General features: G+C 36.3%; 1 protein-coding gene across 6 annotated transcripts in view; it reads left to right on the forward strand.

Annotated features, from left to right (window-relative positions):
- Positions 1–25186, forward strand: part of TRPC4 (transient receptor potential cation channel subfamily C member 4) — a gene marked incomplete at both ends in the record, with an annotated part of 112420 nt that overhangs the window by 61527 nt on the left and 25707 nt on the right. For all 6 annotated transcript variants that reach the window (XM_079721548.1, XM_079721549.1, XM_079721550.1 and 3 more), the window contains 2 exons: positions 5322–5658; positions 17230–17369. In XM_079721548.1, coding sequence (XP_079577674.1) covers positions 5322–5658; positions 17230–17369 — 477 coding nt within the window. The remainder of the gene's footprint in view (positions 1–5321; positions 5659–17229; positions 17370–25186) is intronic.

Genomic DNA, 25186 nt, shown 5'->3' on the forward strand with positions numbered 1-25186 from the left:
AATCTCAGGCTTCTTAGCCAATGTCATCTCAGATATGATTAAATCTTCATTAATTTTTTTACCTTTTAATGACACTGATTAAAAACTCAATTAGTCAACTAGCTATTTTATTGGATTCCCTATGCCTGAATTATTATTATCTTCTCAGTGTAAGTTTCTTATAGAAATCTTTTTAAACTAATCTCCCATCTTGTGACATTATATTCATTAAAATTAGGTTATAAAATATGTAAATACATTAAAGTTGGCATAAGTGCAATACTCTGTAATTCAATGAAAGTGAATATTATATATTTGTGTATAAGACTATAAGTGATTGTACAGTTGTCTCTTGGTATTGCCAGCCTCGGCCTCCACTGAGCAGCAAGGACTTAGACTTGAGAAATTGCCTCAATAAACATTTTTATCTGTATCCCAATATATGGCCACAGTATTCCTTTATACTACATCTCTAGCATATTCACCATTGAATGTAACATTCTAGAACAAGGGATTGCTCATCTGAACTTGCTTATCTCCATCCTCAAGTTTTTAACATGATATTCTCTAAATCTGAATTAAAACACATCCACCTACCAAGCTGTGCCTGTCAAAATTCTACTTGTTATCTCAGGCTTAACTAAAAAATTCTGCTTCCTTTCTTCAATCTTCCCTGATTATTTCATATTGGGCATAATTCCTCCTACACATTCTACCTCTTTTCTAACAAGTCACGTAATGCTCTGTATTTAAGTTACCCAGTCACATTATCAGTCCGCAACAGATTTTGAGATCCTAGAAGACAGATATATCTGGTTCTTACAGATCTTGGTCCTCTCCCCACTTATCTAGCCAATGCCCCACTCATAGATGATGCACAATACTATTGGTTAATCAAACTAGGGAGCACCAGATGCAAATGATGCTTTGAATAATGAAGTAGGTGAGTGATTAGTTATGCAGTATGACCATGCTCAAGGAGACTGGAGAATTGTTTTAATTAGGAACACAACTAGAGCTATCTCTAGGAAACAGAGAAAGGCCCAGACAGTTAAAGGCCATTGGCAGCTATGAAGGGAGTTAAGGGCAGAAGTAGAAGAAAAAAGGGTTTTCAGTTATGGACAAAGTAATTCCCTGAAGCTCTTCTGCCTACAAATCATTCTTAAGCCTTGTTATCCACATTACAAAATGAGTTGTCAAAAAACATTCTTGGGCAGAGGAAATAAAACCCCAAAGGAAATAGATTACTTTTGAAATTCTAAGGAGTAAATAGTAAGACCCAGGGGAAACTGGCATGTATATGAATCTGCAGTCCTTTTTAAGCCCTTACCTAAATCACTTTAATTCATTCAACCCAAAAGTTTAAACTCTCTTTATAATCGTCCAACAGCCAACAGAAACTCCCATGTAACTATTTGACTTAGTCAAGATGCACTAAGGTGCCAGGTTGATTATTTCCAGAATCTAGATTTTGCTCGATAAGAGAATATGGCCACAGTCTGAACCTTGGATTCAAAATTTTAAACTAGAAAAATATATTGAAAAACTAAAAAGATAAAGAAAAAACAAATAGGAAATGTAATCCATAGTTATTTTAATTATCAGAGCTCCATTAATTTTTGAATTCTTTTCATCTTATTTTGTCCATATCCAATTAATATTTTAATTCCTCGCCACGTAGCAGTGAGGTTTCTCGGTTGTTTGAGTTTGTTTTTTTGTTTGTTTGTTTTCACTTTTCAGCTGTATCTCCTTTCTCTTCATTATTTTCTATTTGTTTTCTTTAGGTTTGGGGTGTTTTAGTACTTGGAGTAGTTGTTTTTAAATCATTGGTACTGGAATTCACTTTATTTGTAAAAATGAGATTAGATTCAGTAATCTTCACAGTTTCTTCAATATTTAAAATTCCATGACTAACAGCTTTATAAATAATCATGAGATTAGGTTTTTAAAATTTTTTTAAAGGTTATTGAAAGAGAGGAAATCTTTCTTTTTTTAGAGTGTCCTTTCTAGTTTCATGGCACAAATGTGAATTTGAATGTTTATAATGTCTTAATATGAATTTTAATGTGATGTCAGGAATTGTTTAGGAATCGGCCAACAACTGCAGAGAGAGAAGGGGCTGTAACACGGTGTGTTTCAAAGAAACCCCACCTCCCGCAGTCCCGGGATGGTATAGAAGATGGTGGGTCCCGTGACTCACTGGGCAGTAGAAAGATGGAGCAGAGGAGGCGTGACCTCTAGGCTCCCAGCAGGCAATGTGAGGGCCCACCTGAAGACGGCTTTGCTAGAATGGACCAATGGCAAGTGTCACAGAGATAGGGTGGCACCCTCTGAGGGGGTCCTTCAAAGGGGGTTGGCGTACAGCTGAGTAGTTTCTAAATAATCCAAGGAAACCAAGAGACGAGGAGGCGGGGAGAAAGAAAGAAAGACAGGAAGAGGGGGGACAAAGAAAAAACAAAGTACAAAGATGGAAGCGTCTAGGAAGGAAGCAAAGAACAGAAGGAGAGAAGGAAGGAAGGGACACATGAGAGAAATGAAGTGTTTTAATCTACTTTAACAGTTAAACACCGTAAAAATTCTGTAATATAAAATTTTAATTTTTTTAATCTTTAACTTGGTAACTGTTTTTTTCATGGAAATATTTATTAGTGAATGGGCTACAATTTGGAGAATGCTGGTGTAGACATTCAGCAAACAGTTGTAGAAGAAGAAAGATGTAAAACCACTGTGAGAATATTTAGATCTATAGCGATTCTTAGGAATACTTTTGCGGTTGTTTCAATCCTAAGATTAGAACAAATTTGTAGCCCAATAATATCTACATTTGGAGAAACTTGTGTATTAAACACACCCACTCCCCCACTCCTGCTCTTCTTATAGTATCCTGCCTCTATTCTTTACCTCTAGGTAAACCTCACTGTGTCTGTGTTTGGTAAAAAATTGTGCACAGTTCGTTTACTAAGCACAGATATATACTTTCCAATAATTAAAGAAAAAGATCTTTTAAGAAAATGCGTTAGTAAAAATTAAGGCTAACCGAGTGCTTGGCAATGGCAGGTGTTCTATGAGGATTAAATGATTTGCTTCTTCTAGGTAATTTAACACGGCCTATATTTGTGTATTAGGCAACGGAAATATTTTTCCAAGCAAACCTTAAGTGCTCCCAATAAAGTTATTTGCTCAATTGCCCGGGGGTGTCTCATGCTCTAATGAGATTTGGGCTAAGAAGGGCAGAGTATGTTAGTCCTAGAATTCACCCAGACCGTGTTGAACAAAGTACATACCTTTATTTTTTTCTGCATGTGTCAGATGTGTTGTTCACACTTAGTCCCTTATAGTGTTTCTTCAATCTGTGAGAATTACTGAGATTATAGTAACTGTTCATTATATCTTGCATTTTTCATAGGTTTCATTAATTCCCTTCTATTATGGTCTTTGTGCTAAATTCTAATGAAGAAAACTGTAGAACATATTTTATATGAGAAAATAGCAAAAAGATGGTAGACTATGCTTTGTGTATAAAATGCTGACGTGAAGGATTATGTGTGTGTGTTGGGCGGGGGTGAGGGAAACTAACTAAGAGAACAGAACTTGTTAATGACCTGTGTCACTCTTTCCCAGTACTCTACAGATATATCAGCAAAAGCTCTACTGTGACTTTCAAACACTTGACTCTGACCAAAATAATAGGCAAGGAATGTGTCAAGAAAAGCTCTTCTTTGGATTATAAAATTTAACTTTACTAACTATGGAGCTTGAAGCTTACTTTCATAAATTACTTACAAAATAGTGAGGAGAGCCTCATCATCCCAGTCTTGAAGAAATGCAGTTTTATCTTGTTTTAGCTGTACTTGCTGAACCCATTATTATACATTTAATTCCATTTATACATGTGGCTTTGCCCACTATATCTTTTGATGAATACAATATCTAAGACAAAATGAAAAGAAACAGTTGCATGAGAACTCATCTGACATCCAGCCCATATGATTGCACATCTCAACTATTGAACTGCTCTTTTAATCAATCACCTGTCTCTCACTTTCAAACAGCTTTTTGTTTATGATCATCAAGCCACTTTCTGTGTACCCATCAGAAGAGAGTAAGGGTCAAGTAAGGGTCTCCTAAAGAAGATCCATAAAGTCTAAGATTGAAGAAGAAAAATAGGAAATATTGGGGCAGGGAGAGTCCCATGAAAGGGCCAGGTGTTCAGTTTGCTTCTAGGGTGGGTCTATTTTTAATGCCAACAGAACTTTCTTGAGTCCCTTAACAAGGGACTAAAGCTTCTACTACAGACCAAAGTGTCCATAGGGCATCACTTAAACACACTCTACACTTTCTCACCTACATGCCTTGCCTTCCCCTCTCTTCTCTGCATATATAAATCTCCCCTTTCAGAGTACAGACCCACTGGGAAACATTTTTGGACCATTCCATCTGGAAGAGAAAACTCCCTCTGAATTTATATAATGCTTAGCTGTCACTGTCAATGAGAAAGATCATGTACAGAAAAAAAAGAATCTTGGACCAGATAGCCATATATTTCATCATTTACTAGATATGTAATTTTCTTGAATAAATTTATAGCCCTCATATAAGCCCCCATCTTCGTCCTTAAAATAGAGTAAGATCTATGCTACATCTCAAACATGTTGGCAGGATAAAAACGTTGTCATGTTTGTGAAATGTTTTGTATGTGGTAATTGATGATACTTAGGTAAGGTATTTGCTTTATTTCCACCAAATTCAGCTATGATGATTTACATCCTGGTAATGTAATATGCTTTCAGTTATGATTTTCTTGTTGCCTCAACCCAATTAAAAATATATTTACTTTTTCTGATGTGATTATTATAGAAGATATTAAAAATACACCAAGTATAAAAATGGGAAAAAAGTATAATGTCTTAACCAGAAAATAACCACTAAACCAAGAAATAACCACCATTTTTTACTTCATGTCATATACCTATATGTATATCACAATTCTTATATATGCACATATATGTGTATATCTTTGTACACAGCTCTGTTCAGTTATCAATACATCCTATGGATATTCTTAGTCCTCAGCTCTATCTTTGCTTCCTAAGGTGCAGCCATAGTATTTTGACCCCTGTTGTGTCTGGCTAAGCACTCAGCACTTTGCCGTGGGTATAAAATGTTCCATAAATGAGCTTTGTTCACAGAATGGCTTAAAGCACTTTATGATGGTGTAAACATAAAATTATTTTATGTTTGAACAGAACTTGTGACTTGAACGATAACACTGTGTTCCTGTTGATGAGCTGGAGCCCCTGCGTGAAACCCTGACTCTCACTTTTCCTCTCCTTTCCCTGTAGTTTGTTGCTCAGCCCAACTGTCAACAACTGCTGGCATCTCGCTGGTACGATGAGTTTCCCGGCTGGAGGAGAAGACACTGGGCCGTGAAGATGGTGACGTGTTTCATAATAGGACTTCTTTTTCCCGTCTTCTCTGTGTGCTACCTTATAGCTCCCAAAAGCCCCCTTGGACTGTTCATCCGAAAGCCATTTATCAAGTTCATCTGCCACACAGCATCCTATTTGACTTTTTTGTTCCTGCTGCTGCTTGCCTCTCAGCACATCGACAGGTCAGACTTGAACAGGCAAGGTCCACCACCAACCATCGTCGAGTGGATGATATTACCATGGGTCCTGGGTAAATGTGATACTATAGAAAATATAATCCAAACGTGTTACTGCCATGGAATTTTGTTGCTCAGAAAAGAATATTCATTAAAGTTGGGGACATAGGACTGTTTAAAACAGGTTCTGACCATTGTAGCTCCAAGTCCTAATCCTCAAAGCTAAATAAATACTTCACAAACTGCGGTGGACCTGCCCCCAAATGCAGTCTACAAAACGTAATTTTAGGTTTTAGAATTCCAGATTTTCATGACTTCAGGTCCTGTGAATGATTCTCTGGGTTTTGGGTTTTTTTTTTTTTTTTTTTTGTATGTTTGTCTTCTGAAGCCTTTCAACATGTCTCATTAGCCATATGTAAATAATCTTTTTAATTTTCTTAACAGATACACCTTCTAAAAGTACAAATTACTCTGCAGAATTAATGATTCTGTACATAAAATAGCTAACCATTTTTTAAAATCAATTCATTTAAGTTTATCTTTGAAACTATATAGTAAAGCAAAATAATAGGAAATTAAACAGTAGGACATCCTCCATCTCTCTCTGTTCTTTTCATAGAAAGAAATTTTGTTTTAGATCTTCAGCAAATCATGGTAAGGTAGAAAACCTCAAAGTAGCTGGTAAAAACCTTGTTTTCCTTTCCTCTTGTTATTGAAGTCATAGTTAAAATTTAAATTTTAAGTATTCTTCCTTCTATCCTACTGTGGTTTGCTGAGAAATCACATTTTCTCAATTTAGCTCATCATTTTAAACCTCTCTGATATTATATCCATCTCAGCACTTAGTAATTAGAAAATATGTGACAAATTTAATTATTCACAATCTCAGAAGATCAGTTTGGATTAAAGGTCAAAACGGCTGGAGAGACTGTAAAATGAGGAAAAGACAGGAAAAAAAAACAATATCTGAATCTGAGATAGATACACTTTTTAAAGATTACAAATACTGTAAGTACTGACAGTAAGAAAAGTTCTTAGGAACAAGATTTGATGTTTTACAAATATTTCTAATAATCAAAAAAACCCCTTCTCAAGTGAATGTTAAAATAAAATACATTCTCAATCTGAAGTAAAGTGTGATCTTGGGATGGTTTATATATTCTGTAAATGTCTTTTTGAATAAAACAATTATGACATAGCAATTGATATTAAATATAAAATTATCCTACCTGTATCCATTTAACTTAAATGTCTCACAGTAGGAATCTGTTCTTTATTGAGTTTTCTTCATAGAAAATTTCTTGGGAACAATTCATACAGAAGCTTTTGGAAGTCAAATTTCCCATTGTGTGTAACTTATATTGAATGTCTAAAAATCCTGGTATCCTAAGTGAAACACAGAACATTTCACTTTGAAAAATGGTATAGATATAATGCAGCATAAGTAGATATAATATTTCTAGTCTTTTCTTTATACAGTCAATGAAAATATGTAGGATACTTTCTATGGATTAAGGGCAGTACAGGGCAATAGTGAGTCAAAACTTAAAAAAAGAAGAAAGAAAGAAAGAAAGAAAGAAGGAAAGGAAAAGGAAGAAAGGAAAGAAGGAAGGAAGGAAGGAAAGAAAAAGAAAGAAAAGAAAAGATCTCTTCTCCTTATGAAGGTTAAATTTTACTGGAAGAAATGGATAATAAACAAACAATGAGATATGTGATATAATATCAGAAATGGTAAATAATATGAAAATTAGAAGCTCCAAACTTTGAATAATTCATACAAGTAAAAGTCATTGGCTACCTCCTACATGCAAAACTTGTGACATAATTTTCCATGAAAATTGGCTAGAAGAAACCGTATCCAAATTTCAGCTGAATGGTTAAATAAGGTATAAATTTAATTATGAGAACTATAGCTCCAGCCAAAAGAAGTAGCTGCTAAAGGCAACCTTTTCTGAAGATATCCTGCTGCAGTGAGTTCATTTATATGGGAATTTTTAGGATGAAAAGAGATGTTCTAGAATTTAAAAAATACCCTTGAACGATCATCTTGCTTAAATAACAGAGCATGAGAAAAAGAATGTTTCTATATCAAATAGATCTGTCAAAACAGATTATTCATCAAGCCTGGTGAATTCTGAGTGCCTCGTATCTAAGACTGAGTTCTAAGTGCTTTGCTAGAGTCATGATTATAACGGGTATTCTCCATGTTATTTGGCTGTAGAAGAAAAATGGATTTGAATACATGTCCAAGTTCTACCACTGAGAGACTACTAAATTATGGGTGGACACAATCTCTCAGGATTTTCTGTGTTTTCATCAATATGATGAAAGACTCAGAGTGATAACTTCTTCAGTCCCACTGTGTCCTGTTATCCTGTCCTGGGGACCTATCATTATCGGTGCAGAGAAAATTGATCTTTTCGTTGGTGGGGAGAGGGGGTGGGTGGAGGGAAGAGGGCTAAAGACAACAGGGTAGGAATCCTTTAACCTTTTACCAGAAGTGTGACAGATGCAAAAAAAGCATGGTCTCATTTGATGACTATATCAATGAACCTTCTATATTGCCTCACCCAGTCCTGCTGTTTGGTAAAGTGAGTGAGTGTACATTTCATGGTCCCTGCATTGTAAGGCTCTAGGTTTATAATAACAAGACTTCACGATTTACGGAGAAGTGTGTGGCTTGTGTTTCCCTCATCATGTTAATTTTCCCAGTGATTGAATGAAGTTCTGGGCATGGGTTTTTCTCAAGTCTTCTTGAACTGACTTAGGTTTTCAACTCATGTGACCTCTGTGAGCTGCTTGTTCTGTAAAGAAATATTTTTTCATTTTACTAAACTTCCTTTCCTTCCATTTTCAGATTTTTCCCAGACCTATGATACTGTAGTTTAAGGGAAATGATTACTTTGATACCTCTCATTTTGTTTATCCTGGCAAAAAGACTTTTGCTTTACTTGTTTTATATATTTATATCATAAATTTTCAACTTTTTTGAATAGAAAATTTTTCTAACTCTAAAGCTTATCCTCTCAAATCAATCCCTTTATCTGAAGAAGTATGGTTTTTGCTTGGGAATTTCCATGTTATGTACTTCGCTGTGTTTCAGCAATAAGAACATATACAACATTACAGATCCAGATACCTTGTGATTTAGTACAGTGGAGAATAATGTTTCTGTGTTATTTCCACTGTCTTTCCCGTTGAAGTTCAACATCTTTTTGACTATATAAATTGAAGTCTATTGAGTTTGATATCTTTGGAAGAGAATCTACAGTGGTCCTTATATCCTTTCGCTGTGGTGTCATTGACAAATTGTAGCTCATCTCCTGCAAAGCTTTTCGAATTATTTTTCCTTCAGATTGAAGGTTATCAACCCTTCTTTTCTCCCATCAAATAACCTCTAGAGATCTTCTTACCTATGTTTGCTGTCAGGATGAACTTTAGCATATAAGCAAAGAAATTTAAAAGCCTGATACAGGGATAAAAATTATGATTCTGGTCATCTTGAGAGATAGTTTTAAGCAACAGAGAAAACTAATCACAGATAATTCCGTCAGAACTATGTCAGTAGAAAGGTAAATTCTAGACAGATAGACACCAGTATATTTCTCAGATTGTTAAATTACCCATTTGAACTAGAGTAAAAAGTAAAACAACAGTTTCATCCTGCATGCATATGGCCTGATAACAGAGCTACGCTTTTCAGTTGTTTAGAGAGAAAGTATCACCGAGAAGACTGTGATGGATTAAAAGAAGTCTGGGGTCAGATTAGAGACATGGCTACTTCTCTTTTCTGTTGTGTCATGACCCCAAGGCTCTTAATTTATTAAGGGTTTGATTTTAACAATATAATACTAAGGATATGAAATGAATATAATATTCATATGAGAAACTCATTTTTATATAGAATTTAAATGCAAACTAAATACAGCATGTTATATGTAGAATGCGTATTATGAGAATTCATCTAAATTATAGCAGAAGTTTTAACTCCAGTAGATGTCATTTGTTTCTGGAGATAATGTGGAGTAAAATGTGAAAAAAAAACCTTTTTTGAATGCTAATTTTTAAAGCCTTAAAAATCCAAAACTAGATTGGATTTTTCCACAGAATCCATTATAACTCAACTGTAACAATTAAATTTGTGCCATAGCTTATTCTCCTGCAAAAAAAAAAAAAGTGTGCATATATATGAAACATCCAGATGTAGACTTATGTTATCACTTAGCAAAAAGAATATGAAATTGATAACATTTTCCACAAAAGAAGTAGAATGTTAATGAAAGCTATCATATTAATAAAGCAGGAAATACCTTGTTCCCAATGAGAATACTGCCAAATGGCTGCTGAAGTGACTGGATATTATGTGTGTGCTTAAGAATATGCCATAATTATACAGCATATAAATCTGTGCATGCTGAGCATGATGAGAATGGTGAACTGAGGAAAAGATATATCAGAGGAAGAGATATGAGCTCTGTTAAAAATAGCTTCTAGGGCTTCCCTGGTGGCGCAGTGGTTGGGAATCCGCCTGCCAATGCAGGGGACGTGGGTTCGTGCCCCGGTCTGGGAAGATCCCACATGCCGCAGAGCGGCTGGGCCCGTGAGCCATGGCTGCTGAGCCTGCGCGTCTGGAGTCTGTGCTCCGCAACGGGAGAGGCCACAACAGTGAGAGGTCCGCGTACCGCAAAAACAGAAAGAAAAAAAAGCTTCTAGTGAATTTCTAGGCATAAATTAAGAATTGCTCATAAGATCCAGATTCTATGTCTTGCCTATAATACATACTTATTTAACAATTTTTCTGCAACAAAATTGGCCTCATTTTCATAATTTATTTTATATTTTTATCTTTTAAAGGGTTGATATTAGCAAATCTGAAAATTTCAACAAGGCCTGCCAAATGGAAAATGGAAAATGAAAAATGGTGATCACGCTCACATCTAGATAAAGACTCAGGGACAAACAATCCTATATATATTCTTTCTTTCCTATGACCATTTCTTCATCTTTTGTCTAAAAGGCATTAAGATCACATGGCTTCAGGTACTCGTACTTTCAGCCTCACCCTTCAATTATCCGTCTTCCCCCAAATTAAGAATTATAAGAAACAAGTCTATAGATTTCCCCACTCTCTCCCTTGGCAAGGTGTTCTAACCACCTCGGCAAACTAGCTGCAGACACATATAGACAACTCAAACACAGCTGCAGAACATCCGTTTATTAATTTAAAGGGATATCTTAATTTTCCAGAAAACCAGATAATCATTGCAGCATGACATAGAATTCTCATTTTCCTGTTTATTTGTGAGGAAGAAATTTTAAAGTCATCTTTACCAAGATTTATCAAGACTAACACAGTAAAATCTCAAACAACAAAATATTCATATAGTTGTAAATTGTTCAGTGTGCACATACTATTGCTGACCTAATGACTTCTTTTTCTATTTTTTAATACTTTTTATTGGAGTACAGTTGATTTACAATGTTGTGTTAGTTTCAGGTGTACAGCAAAGTGAATCAGTTATACGTATACATATACAGACTCTTTTTTAGATTCTTTTCCCATATAAGCCATTACAGAGTATTGACTTCTTTAGTGGAGAGAAAATTAAGTCTTTTAGGGCATACATGCAATACAAATTTGGTGCACCAACAAGTGAAAGCTATAGACCTTGGGAGAATGTGTGATGACCGTGGCTCTGATGGTTCAAGGGAAGAGGAGAAAAGATAGGAAAAGAAGAGTACATAGGAAATGAGGGAGGGTCAGAGTAAAAGATTGGAGGTAAGCTGGAAGTGGTTTCTGTTAGTTCAGAATAACAATAACGGTAATAGTAGTGATGGTGGCAATAACAATAGAAAGTAAGAAATTTGGCACTGTGCTAAGTGATTCAAATGTGTGTTTTTATTTGAACTTCATAGTCAACCTCCACTTTACTCATAATAAATGATGTTAGTATCTCATTTAATAGAGAGGAAATAGGCTTAGAAAAGTGAGATCACTTTCCTAGGTTCAAGGAGCTAACAAATGGTAGATACTAGATTCAAACTCCAGTTAGTCTAACTCCAGAGCTAGAGCCTTTATCCTCCATAAATACTGCCCTTGGAGTGTGAGAAATGGAATTTAAAGGGGCAAAAACAGCCCAAGAACTCAAGTTTCCATCCACAGACTTCTTTCCTATTTTCTCTGCCTCTGTTTACCAACTTAAGTCTTTACACAGGTCAAATATGAGTGGACCACATTTCTAATTTATTAAAGATGCAATGCTCTTTGAGATACACACTTGATGTAATTTCCTATTGAAGGTGATGCTTGTTAATATAGCAAACTTATTGTTGCCATCAGCATCACATCAGCAGGACCCTCCATCTTCATCTCCACCACCCGTCTCTGTTCTAAAACACATGCTTTATAAGTGGTTCCCTAATACTGACAGAAGCAATTTCTATTCTAAGAAAGAAAGAATAAAGTCCTTTGCCATGACCTTGAGATGCTTCCTTTTTAGTTTCCATGTTCACTTGCTAAGACCTAAAGCTAAATTTCCTTGCTTCCAGGGATATCATTAATTTTTTAATCTTTCATTGGTGTGTATATGTATGTGTGTGTGTAGCAGGTCTTCAGGAAATGTAAAGAGATAATTATATTTCTTTTGCACATAATTGTTTTAAAAATAGAAGTTTATAGTAGGTGGAAAGTGGTAATCTTCATAGTGAAAAATTAATAATCACTCATTCAAAAATATTTATTAAGCAACTACTGCCACTCATTGAAAAGGTGACTTGAGAAAAGACTTGAGGAATATTTATTCATTGTTTTTCCACCTACATAAATATATAATGCCTTAGTTCTCATGGAAAATTTTAAATTAAACAGAAATCCTATAAAAAGTCTAATACTGCATTGACAGAAACATTTTACTTGATTTTTAAGTTACTACATTTATGTCATAAGCAATCAGATGAGCTAGAATTCTAAAGTTCTACATTTTTTACATCTTAATCGAAAACTAGCATCGTATCGTTCCTTGGCACAGTTTCAAAACATGTACTTCCTTAATTGTATATTCCTAATTTTTTTTCCTCTAAATGTTAAACTGATGCTATCAAAACTGTAGTAATTTAAGGGTTTTTAGATGTCTTCAAACTAAGCATATTTAACTATTCACTGTCCCTTTAAGTCAGTGTTTCTTGAAGCGTGGTGTGCTGACTATAATCACAATCACTGTGAATTTTTTATGAAAAACTTAGATTTTGAATTCTCCCCTTGGTTGACTGATTCAGAAATTTCAGAGGTCTTTAAACACTAAATATTAAGAAACAATTCTAGAAACCAAATTTTATGCAGGTTTCATATTTAGTTCCGATTTCAGCTTTATTGAGGAATTGAGACTCATTAGAATCTAAACATGAAATGGCTTAACCTTTTCCAATCACTCTTCCCAACCACCCTGCACCAAATATCCTTTCCCTTCATTATCTGTCTAGTAGATATCATCAATTTCCTGAAATTTTGAGTTATTAACAAGTAGTCCTAGTTCAGTTTAAAACACGAAGCTTACCATCAGTGTAAAGCTCTCCTCTTCCCCGCAAAGGCCTGACACGTGTATCAGAGGACCCGGAAATATTCATTTCTTGCTCATCCTTCAACCCCAACCCTGGAATGGAAGGAGGGACATAGCCTTTTTCTGTTCTCCCCATTGCTTGGTTTCTGCAGGCAAGAAGGATGTCAGGAAAAGTTAAAAGTCTTCTTTACCTCCTTGGTACCCTGGTCACAGCTCTTCCCTTGTTGGTTGTCTGCATCTCTGGCTTATACTGAGTGGCCTATGTGACAGGTCTTGACCCTCTGACTCTCCTGATGGGTCCATGAGTGTTCTTTAGAGGGTCCTGTGTACCTGCACACTACAGAGTTCTCTGAATCCGAGTTTCAGCTCTGCCTGACATCTTCCAGTCTGGGAACTCTCATAACCAGCAGTTGGACCCTTTATGGGTCCTGTGACCCTAGCAAGGGCAGGAGAACAAAATGGCTAAAGCCCGGCTTCTTCCTGTGATAAGCACTCGCTCCCCCAAGAGATCACAAAACCTTACTACCTCAGATGGCAAGGGGTCAGGCTGCTGCCAGCTGCCCAGCTGCCAAGACCCACTGTTTGTCTGTTTTCCCTGAAGTGCAAGCCAAGTGAGAGATGAGCAGGCCAAGTGCTTGGGAAGATGCCCCAGCAGGCGTTAAGAGCCAGCTTCTCCTTGCAGAAACCCCCCATCTTTATGCGGCATTTTCGTGGAGTCTCCTACACTTGACCTAGGGAGGTGGCGGTGCTCGTGAGGTCACTAGCACCCGAACTGCAGTGCCCTGAGCTCACAGCTCTCTGGCCCCCTCTTCCCAGCGTTCTCTCTGTATAACCCATGGGTTAGAGTGTGGCAGGAGGTTGGTAGCAGATATGGTCCTCATCCCTCTTAGGAATCCCCAGCGGGAAGGGCTACAGTTTTCTGTACGCTCCCTTCAGAAACTGGATGCTTGAGGCTCTTTATCTTTGTTTGGGTTTTAAGAATAACACTGAGACCATAGCAGCTGTCCCTTAACTTAGTGACTCTTATGGGTCTGGCATAATGTGAGTCTCTACTGAGTAAAATAACCGCATTTAGATTTCTTTTTGAACAAAAGCAGAATTTTGACAAGAAACTATCTTTTTGTTTCCTGACTTGGGGAGGGAAAAAAACCCTCCAGTGAAGGAGAATTCTTTTTTGTTGCCTTTATCTTCATTGATTTGGTGCCACAGCATGGATTTCAGTGTTCTGTCAAGGGACTTCCAAGGCCAGATCCCTCGACTAGCTCTGGGGCTGCTGTAAAAAGCCCTCAGAGGTGTCATAGGTGAAAAGCTGACTTGCTCTTTGCTTGGGGTTATTTACTCTTCGTGTAAATACTGACAGCAAGAAAGGAGAGGCAAGAGGTCTGTGTGCAGAACTACACATTTCTCACATGAAATCGAGGCTGCTAAATGCAGCATCGGAGGTCTGCCTGTTCCATCCCCTCCCCACAGCCAGCTTCACATGATGGGATATAACAAAATACTCAGATAGCCCTGGTGAAAACTGTTATGGGAAAGGTAGAAAAAAAATAGCCAAAACTTCCAGGCATCCACAAATATTTTTAAAAGGAAGTTCTCTGACTCATTTGCACTGCAATCTTTCCGTGGTTGGTCCCTGCAGTCTTACATCAATGCTTGTAATTACACTTCCACCACCATGCTGAGAAATCATGTCATCTGTTTATAAACAGCAGAGAATAACTTTGAAATGTTCCTATTGTGGGAACAGCACAAACATTTTCTGACAGAAGCTCCCTCAAGCTTTGTTTGCTTTAGTCGTTTTTTAGTTACCATGAATAGTTTACTATCTGGATGCATTTTTCAGCCAGTTAATAGCACCTTCTAGTTTTTCTAAAGGCTTGTTTCTTCTAAAATTTCGGTGAATATTGCCAGAATAGAGGAAACTTGGTATTTCACTAACGTGCTCATAACAAATAGAAATCAATGTCATCAAACAAGTATGTGGTGATACAGGAAGTGATCCAAACAGCTATAGGAAGTGATCCTACAATCTGGTGCTTTGAAAACTAAAGATCCCAAACCCCATTAGCCAACCAACACTGACTGACAGTCTCATTTACAGTTCAGGTTAAAAAAACAGTGGGCTAAGTCCTCAATTTCATCAGGATCTCTGTTTTTTCCATACAGTTGTGCCTTTCCAAAGTCAGAAGTAATATAATTTTTGTATAATTCAGAAAGTTAGATTTTATGTCTGTTCTTTGAACTCCAAAGGAACTGTAATATATCCAAATTGTGAGTTTTTGTTTTGACTCTTCTTCAGAAACCTTAGAGGTCATCTATTGAAGTGTCATGTCCTTGAACCTGTCTAATAGGAACAGAGTCTGCTCAGATATTAAGGGGCTCCAGGTTAAAATGGTGCTTTCTACTGAGCTCCTAACTGCTTCTTCATACCTCCTTCCCCTCTAAGTCAGTTAGTTTTGGTGTCCTTACTCTTTTACATAATTACCCACAAAATATTTGAAGTTCCGTATTCTGGTGACTGTTAATAATCCCATTTGGCTTTCCAGTTGGGTAGAAGCAAAAAAAGAGATACAATTTATCTATAAAGGGAAATAAAATATAAACCCTCTTGTTGGTTAGTAGGTATTTTAAAATATATTTCATTTTAAAATACATACAAAATTTGAAAACACCAGAATCACAAATTCATAAAGTTGGAATGATCTTTAGAGGTCCAGTGGAACAAGTCTCCACTCATTGCTAGAATTTCTCTGGAGTATGACTGATCAAAGACATTCCAGGCTCTGCATTGGAATCTTAACCCCAAACAGTGATCCATTCCAGTTTTGGGACAACTCTGCCAGAGAATCCCCCTTACATTGGGCAAGAAGGTTCCGTTCTATAACTTTCATATCATAGATCCAATTTTTGCTTTCTGGGGCAGACCAAAGCTGCCCACACTAGCTCACACTTAGCCTTTAGAAGTTTGTTTAAGAAGGTTTTCTGAAATTGTCCTTCTCTCTTGTATGATGCCAGTGTTTCTTACCCTGCACTCTGCCACAGGGGAGCTAATGCTTACCTCGTCACTCTCTTTACAGGAACCTGTTTTTCTTTGAAGTATAGGCTCCTTGGTTTCTCACCTCTCTGAAGGATTCATGAAAAGTCATAATTCTATAGTTATATGACTTTTTCTTGCTTTTGGTGTAGGACAGATATGAAACTCTGTGCTACCCACATTCGATGTTTCAAACTATCATTACCTTAAAAGTCTTGTTGTTTTCTTGCTTTAATATAGCTTTAAAATCATATTTATCTTTTTAATATTTCCTGATTCTAGATATTTTGATATCTTTCTTTCTCATCATTAGGCTGTAAAAGTAGATTTATAAAAATGTAATAAGATTATGGAAATAGAATAATGATATACAGTGATATTTTTAAGTGCTTTCTAATATTTGAAAATAAAATATTTCCTATTAAAAACATGACCATAATAAAGGAAAGTGATTTTTATTTTCTCTGGATATAGCTTTAAAGCTACTGCTAGATATAAGGTCTTTTATTGAAGTATGAATGTTATCATCATCTTCTGTCCAGAACTGAAATCAGATCTCTGAAGGTGTTAATTGCTTACAAAAACACCACAAAGTACCCTGCTTAAAAGCATTAAGCCAGTTATGTTCACTAGATACACTGTTTTTTCATAAATCTTTGAGTCATTTTGATTTGGGAGGAAAAATATCCTCAAGTATCTGTTTACAAATAAACGTTATGATATTTTCCAGAGAAAGATACATAGGTATAGAGGAATTATTGCTCCTATAGAGGAATTATACTTTGATTCAAATTGCACAACCTTATCAATTTATCAAATGGATATAAGACAGTGAAGCTGCCCCAAGAGAATTCTCTACAAATTAGCTAAATGTCCTGAAAGTTTTAAAATCTGACTGGGACTCAATTATTACTACCTATAAAAATAGGTGTTGCATTTAGAGTAACTATGTAGTCTCTTGAAGCTCCAAGATTCTCTAATTCCTAATTATAGATCTCTGTTTTTAGTGATTTGATTGAAAAATCACACTTATGTGAATCTTTCTATAATTGCAGGTTTTATATGGGGAGAAATTAAACAAATGTGGGATGGTGGACTTCAAGATTACATCCACGATTGGTGGAATCTAATGGATTTTGTGATGAACTCCTTATATCTAGCAACAATCTCCTTGAAAATCGTTGCATTTGTAAAGGTAACTATTGTTTATGTTATTGGTAAAGCATAAGTTCTGATAAGTATCGATATACCTTTCACTGCTATTATTTTTATTAATAATGTTACCTAGAGCATTATCTGTATGTGAAATTCATCATCTCATGACTTTATTGAGAGATAGGAATAAAAGACATAGATAATACACAGTTTATAGTCATAAAACAAATTTTAATAGATTTCTAAATAGAAGTTGTCACCCAATTTTCTTGCATCTAAATTGAATGATGCCTCAAAATGATTCACAATAGCTGCTCTCGTTTCTAATCCTTTCCATTTCTAATGAAATTCTACCTCAAACACTGTTCAAATTTCGGCAACCCAAATCTATTTTTATCAGTTACAACTAACCGATAAAATTACATAGATCAAAATATTACTCTTTCAAAGCATTGAAATTATTATTTCAGTTTAAACTAATACAGTTTGATATAATTAGAGCAGAATATAATTTTTTTCTTCTCACCCCATTCAATATGACAGTGCTGAAATCTCACACACCCATACTCCCCTGCATTTCTTACAACATCAATCTTATCCCAAACCACATAATTTACATAAAATGTTTTTGTTCTGCAATGACAATTGGGATTATTTTGTACTTTGGGGGATGTTTTTCAAACCAAAGTATTATATTATTGCCTCCTCCTTCCTGCCTTTCTTTTTCCTTCTTTCCTTTTCTCTTCCTTTTAAAAAAAATTTCTGTCAAAATGATGAGTGAATTAGTAAAAAGTAAACAGTGTTTAATTGAACTGTACATGAATAATTCATGCCATCTAATGAGCTGAGCTAGGAAATGCTAACATGTAAGTGAACTCTTATTCATGTAGTCTTGTCCTAAGTCGACTCCTGAAATTTTCAGCTATAACAGGGTCAAAATTGCCCAAAGCTGTTTCCTGAATTGTTCAACTAAAATGTTTCCAGCGCTCATATAAACATTAAGAAAAAGCATTTTCTACCACTTTCATGGAAAGCAAGCTGTGTTTTAAGAATGGAAACATGATTTGATAATTTTTCCTATCTGCATTAAGGTGAATGTCCTTGAGACCTTCTGAAGATGACAGAAGGTTTTGTGTTAACCAAGGAGGCTTTGCATCTGTGTAGGAGATGGACATCTGTTTTGAAATGCAGATCCTTCTAATTCTTCTTTCTTCTGTAATGATCTTTAAGTATATCTATAAAGTTGGTTTGGACATCTCTCTACTAAAAAGTGATACATCTGTTTTTTGTGGTCCTGTGCGCTTATAAAATTCTGATATTACATGACTATAGCAGTTCTTCTCAAACTTTCAGGTGCTAAGAATCACTTGGAAAGCTTGCTAAAACAGATTCCTTTTCTCCATTCCCAGGAATCAGGAGTATTAAGGAGGGGTCTAAATTTGCATTTATTGCAAATTCATCAGGTGATAGTCATGTAATTGGTCTAAGGAAGACACTTTGAATAGCTCTGGACTGTAAAATTCTATTCAGCAGCTCAGAGAAGCATGAGATTATGCCAAAAGGATCCTCTCTCATACAATATTTATATTAAGAAACATAATATTTTTACAGGTCTTATTTACATGGTGTTTACTTATAAAACATATATTTTATATATATGTGTGTATATATATATATATATATATATATATATATATATATATATATATATATAAAACCTCTAGTATATACTGGGTACAGTTACATGAATTAATGGATACTTGTGGATTTTTGGCCTAATGGTTTTAGATACTGGATTTGAATTTTCTTAAAATGTTGTAAAATTTTCACCTGTATTGTTCTTTATACTACATGAAGGGAAAATTTATGTTAAAAATCCAACTCACCTACCCCAAGTGATGAAGAAGAAAAGAAAGAGGGGGGGAAAAGGGAGATAGAAAAGTAGACAGAAATTACCTCTGATGACAATATGTAAATACCATGGACCCTTTGGGAAATACATAGTTTGTTTATGTGCTTTGGCCATAGGAGTTCAGTTAGGATTGTAAATATAGATGATGAAATGTTCTTTCTGAATGATTAGTTTGTGTGACCAAAACTTGAGTTGCATGGGTAGTGTTTGAATGGCTATACTTTATTTTTTTTAATAAAGTTATTTATTTATGTATTTATTTATTATTTTTGGCTGTGTTGGGTCTTCCTTGCGGTGTATGGGCTTTCTCTAGTTGTGGTGGCCTCTCTTGTTGTGGAGCACAGGTTCCAGGCACATGGGTTTCAGTAGTTGTGGCTCCCAGGCTCTAGAGCACAGGCTCAGTAGTTGTGGTGCACGGGCTTAGTTGCTCTGGGACATGTGGGATCTTCCCGGACCAGGGCTCAAACCTGTGTCCCCTGCATTGGCAGGCGGATTCTTAACCACTGTGTCACCAGGGAAGTCCTGAATGGCTACACTTTAGACTTGGGTTTCCTGGGCTCAGTTTTCTTCTACCACTTACTAGTTATGTGAGCTTGGGTCTGTTTCTTCAACTCTGTGCCTCACCTATAAAATTAGGAGAATAACAATTTCTGCCTTATGTGGTTAGTATGAGAAGTAAATGAGTGCATACATTTAAAGTGCTGGTTACAGAGTAAGCGTGCATGATTAGTTTTTCTCCTTTCTATTCTACTGCTGTTTCCTCCTTCTTCATATATTATTGGTCCACTGGATTTGCCTTTTGTAATGTCTTTATTGTGTCTTTTCGTTTGCTTTTTTTTTTTTAGTTGAAAAGGAGTCTGAGCTCTGGATTAGGACTGCCTTTACCACTTGCAATCTGTCTGATTTGGGGCAAGTTATTTAATGTGGGCCTCAACTGTATCATCTGTTAAATGATGATAATAGTCAAAAGAGCACTTACTTTGGGAGTCTGTGTGATATGCTGATTTGCCGATTCACCCCTATTCCTCTTCTTTTGTTCTATCATTCAATTTTTATGCTAATTTTTAATAACTTACAACTTGCTATTTCAGGAAAAGGTGCTTTATTTGTGTACAAAAATAGACTGCTATAAACAAGGCAAACAGTCATTATATGAATCAAGCAATAAGAATTTATGGGGTCACGCTAAGAAATCAGCTTTCCATCTGTTTGCTGAGAATGCAGAGATGCCTGAGATATAGCCCCTTCCTCCAAGCAGTTCAGTAAGGAAAGAGAAATGCACATGAAGACCTTAAAGTGTGATAAAGTCTACAACAGGGGCCATGCTGGCATCAAGGAAGGAACTAAATTTTGCTGGCAGTGTCCTGGAACTATTTAGAGGACAGAGTGAGTAGGCATCTATCGTGTCCATGAGCATGTATGAGCATTCTAGGAAGAAGAGACAAAACGTGCAACAGTCTGAGAGGGTAAAGGAGGTCAGATCTCAGAGGGATGATCCAGGGAAATGGGGGCGGGAAGAGCATGGGAAGGACTTTCCAAATCATGCTATAGAATTTGGACCCTATAAATAAAGAGGAACCATTAATGAGGTTTAAAAAACAGAGGATGAGTCAAATGATGATGAACGTCTGAAGTAGAGCAGTGGACATAGGAGAAGCTTTAGATTTTAATTAGGAGGTAAGATCCACAAGGTAGTTGATTTGTTATTATGAAAGATGAGGTAGATGGAATCATCTTGATGCTTCTCCCCAGCAAATAGCTCACTTCTCATGGATCAGGCAAGATGACCAAGGAGTTATAACTGGGATCTCGACTGAAATTGCCCAGGTTCTACCTTCTGCCTGCAGGTGCATAAATGGTAGCAAAAATCTAACCCTCGGTGATTTTGGCCAAGCCATGGATCCAGACCAAAAGAACTGTCAGCCCACAAAGAGGGAAACCCTTCCATAATTGGTCTTCAGGGGGAAAACCTCTTAGAATAGGTCTGGCAGAAGGGCAATTCTTCCTTATTTGGTTCATCCTTTTGCAGTTCATCCACCTGGAGGAGATTTTTTTTTTTTTTTTTAACATACAAAAGGGTTGTTCTAGCCATAAACCATGGTCTGGGCTATGATCCATACTTGATATGACTACTGCCTATACCACTTCCTACCAGTGTGATGTGGGGTAAGTTATTTAATCGATGCCTCAACTTTCTTACCTGTAAAATGACAGGAATAATCAAGTCCCAGAGAATGTTTGTGAAGATTACATTAATAAACACATGGAATAGAGCTTAATATAAGCACTCAGTTTTTAATTTTTATTAAAATGCAACAGCATTATATTGTACAAAGACAGCACAGAAATCCATGAGATTTCAGTACTGTCCTCCTTCTGTGCAAGACTTTGTGGTGCTGCCTTAGATGCCTCAATTCATTAGCATTTCACAGCTCAGAGATTGTAGCTTTTTTTTTTTTTAATTTGCTCTGAATTTTTTGAAGGAGAATGTTTGTCAATCATTTCCTCTTCTCACCATGTATAAAATGTTAGTTAATTCAGAGCTTTTTGATGCCTGGGCACCCTTAGAAAATGTTACTTTATCTTCATTAGGACTGGTTTTCTCCTAAATTTGCCAAGTCCCTGTCCCTATGTACAACTTGTCTCATATTTATCTTCAGCCATTTGGCAGAAATGATTAAATTCCTATGCCTCGACCACTGTGTAATATAAATAATATTTTCAAAAATCACAATGATTAGGAATAAGATCATTTATTTTAACAGTCTTGCTGGAGTTTTTCATAGCATCATTCGTCTAAATAGTGCTACATATTTATCTCACTGATCCTTCTTATCAGTTAGAAAGAAGGCAAATGTTTCCATTTCACAGATGCTATAACTGTAGTGAACTCTCCAAATTATGAACTTTTTTTTTAACTTTTCTAAACATTCTTTAGTTTTATGACAGAGAGCTGTAGATATTTAAATCCAAGTTATTTAATCTAGTATCATCCACCACAGGAGAAAATCATATGCCTTCCTATTGTCTTTCACTACTTAATTATCTAACCAACTTATAGAAAGGGAAAGGTTTTCACCTTATAAATCAGACATTAAAACCAGCATACATTTTCTATTTAATTTTGCATGACAAATGTTTTCATTTTGCATTAAATTAATTATTACCCATTTTGATTGATTACTTGACTTTTATAAGTGTGCATTGGACTATAGAGAATATAAAGATGAACTTTTCCTATATTCAAGGAGCTTATGACCCAGTATTATGCTGCAATCCATCTTCTTCTCCTAACACTTCTGCTGAGGGGTTCATGACCTGGCTTCATCTTTCTTTTAGAGTTCTCACTATTCCCAAGCCCTCTGTATTCCAACTATATTAAGATACTCACATTTCCGCAAATCAACCATCTTTTCTAACAACCATGCTTTTGAATGTGGCTATGATTCTTCACCCTAGAATGCTTTTTGAGCTTCTATCATATATAAGACACTATACTAGATATCCAGTACAAAAAATGCATTAGACAAAGCTCCCTGCATGGAAATCTGACAAGTGATTCAATGGTAAATATTCTATTTCATAGGTCTGCACAGGACCAAGTCTCTTAAAAAGAATCTAAATAGAAATGAAGGCTTAAGACAAAGCCAAACTACGGTAGGTTTATACTAGAAAGCAGATCTTTGAGAGAAAGAAGAGGGCAGGAACTGCTGGTCCTCGAAGGGCTATAGGTGTGTACATAGCTCTTGATCTCTGTCTAACATGGAACTACCAGCTTTGGTCAGCAGGATCCTAGTGTCTACACATCTGTGGTCTGAGAGTACTTCTCAAGGGAAAGAGCGGCATTACTTATTTAATGTCTGTCTTCTTCACTATATTGTAAGCCTTCATGGCATGAATTATGTCTTGTTTGATAACCACTGTGAACCCTGAAGTTAGCTCCTGACACAGAGTAGGCACTCAACACATATTTGATAACTGAATAATAGCCAAAGAATCAAAATAATTAGAACTTAAATCCATTCTAAACAAAGGGTCCAGTATTCATAGAAAGGCATTTTGATGAGAACGTGAGGGTAATTTGGGGAATTGCCAGCACTAAAGGTTTGAGCCAGAGTAGTAAGTACCTAATTGGGTATAAGTGGCAGGTCAATCTCAAAAGAAAGTCAAGACCTAGATTCCCAAGGCTTCATGTGACAGGTTGGGAAATCGGAATTTCATCCCGAGGTCATTGCAGTCATTGAAGAACATTAAGCAAGAGGTGAGATGATCTGATTGACCCTTTTAAAAGATGATTCTAGAGGAAAGTAGGGACAAGGTTCAAGGCAGGGAGAAGAGTTGGGAGGCTATTTTAATAATTTCTGTGGGAAACAGAGGAACTTTTTAAACAATGAGAATACCAATGTAGAGGAGTGAGCAACATATCTAAGATTTCAGTTTTAGAGGCTGCAAGTTTGGAAGGGAAGACTATCAGATCAACATCAAATGCTGCCTTGGGTGATTTGCTGCCATTCACTGAGATGAGAAAACATAAACAGAGAAGGAGCTTGAGGATGAAAACATGATGTGCTTCAATTCTGGCCTATGAGTTGGAGACACCTGTGAGATTTCTAAGAGGAGAAGTCAAGAGGCAGGAGAATATAAACTATGATTGTAAAGGTGCGATTTCTGATGTGGAATCGGAAGTCACCAGCATACAAATGACAGTTGAAATCACAGGCAACATCCAGGGAGAATAGACAGAATGAGAAGAGAAGGGGTTTGAAACGTTTAAGGGGAAAGTGAGGAAGAAGAGCCTGCAAAGGATACTGACAAGAATCATCACTATGGCTTGAGGCAAACATGCAAAGATGAAACATGAATATAGATTTTGTGAATAGTTTTTAGAAAATAGAGCCAAAGAAAACTTTAAAATTAGAGTTAATCTTTTCATTTCTAACGATAGCTGTGGGAAATACATTTAATCACTGAAGAATTTTTTCTTCATTTTTCTCTACAAATTCACAGAACAGTATGGCTTGTAAGAATTTTTAGAATTCCTTTTGTAAAAGAATGCCTATATTTAAAAACCTAAGCTAAATATACATAGATGTGAATGGTAGAAGAAAAATTAAAAAGTAAAGTTAAAAGAGTGTAATCAAGAGATAATTTCTAAAGGTTCATATCTCCATTTATTAACAGGAAACAAGGTTTCTGGGTCAGAGAATAGACAAATTATTTACTTACATGAGAAGCTTGGCATTGGTTCCCTGTGCTCCAAGCCTCCACAGGGCGACCGATGAGAGCCAGATGTGCCCTTCACATCCATGAGTTTGTACCACAGGAGAGGAACTGGGAAATGATGCATCTCAGAGCTTCTATAGTGCAGCTGTGCCCGCTGCCCATCTTCCCCCTGGAGAAGAAAAGAGAAAGACCTTAACTTTCTAAAGAAAACAAATTCTGTCTGAGGAGGCAAAGGTCCCTTAGAATTATTATCCTTAGACTGTAAGCAGATGGCTCCAGGGGAGATATTTCTAAATCTCTCAGGAGGTCTCTAATTTCCAAGACTCATTTGCCATTCAAACATCCTTTAACCCCAATACAATATATTTCTCAGCAAGCCCCGGCCATGCATAGATGTGAACATATTCACGTAGCATTGTTTCCCAACAATTACCAGAAGTGCTGGACTCTGAAACGGTTTTGGGTAATTATACTGGGGCAGAAACTAGCATCTCTGAGTTGTAAAATGGGAAATGTTCCTCTTATGATTTTCCAAGTCCCAGCTGAGAGCAGTTGCTAAGAAGGGTTCTAAAGTTTAGTAAGTCAAAAGTAGAGCTGGGGTCAGTGACCACGTGACGATGGATTCTACATCCAACTGCCGCAAACTGGTTGTGAGAATTAGAACAAGGAACAGCATCTCCACCAGATTCAATAACATCGAGGGACCCTTAGAGCTTGAACAA

This window comes from Hyperoodon ampullatus (genome assembly GCF_949752795.1).
Source record: "Hyperoodon ampullatus genome assembly, chromosome: 16".
NCBI classification, from domain to species: domain Eukaryota; kingdom Metazoa; phylum Chordata; class Mammalia; order Artiodactyla; family Ziphiidae; genus Hyperoodon; species Hyperoodon ampullatus.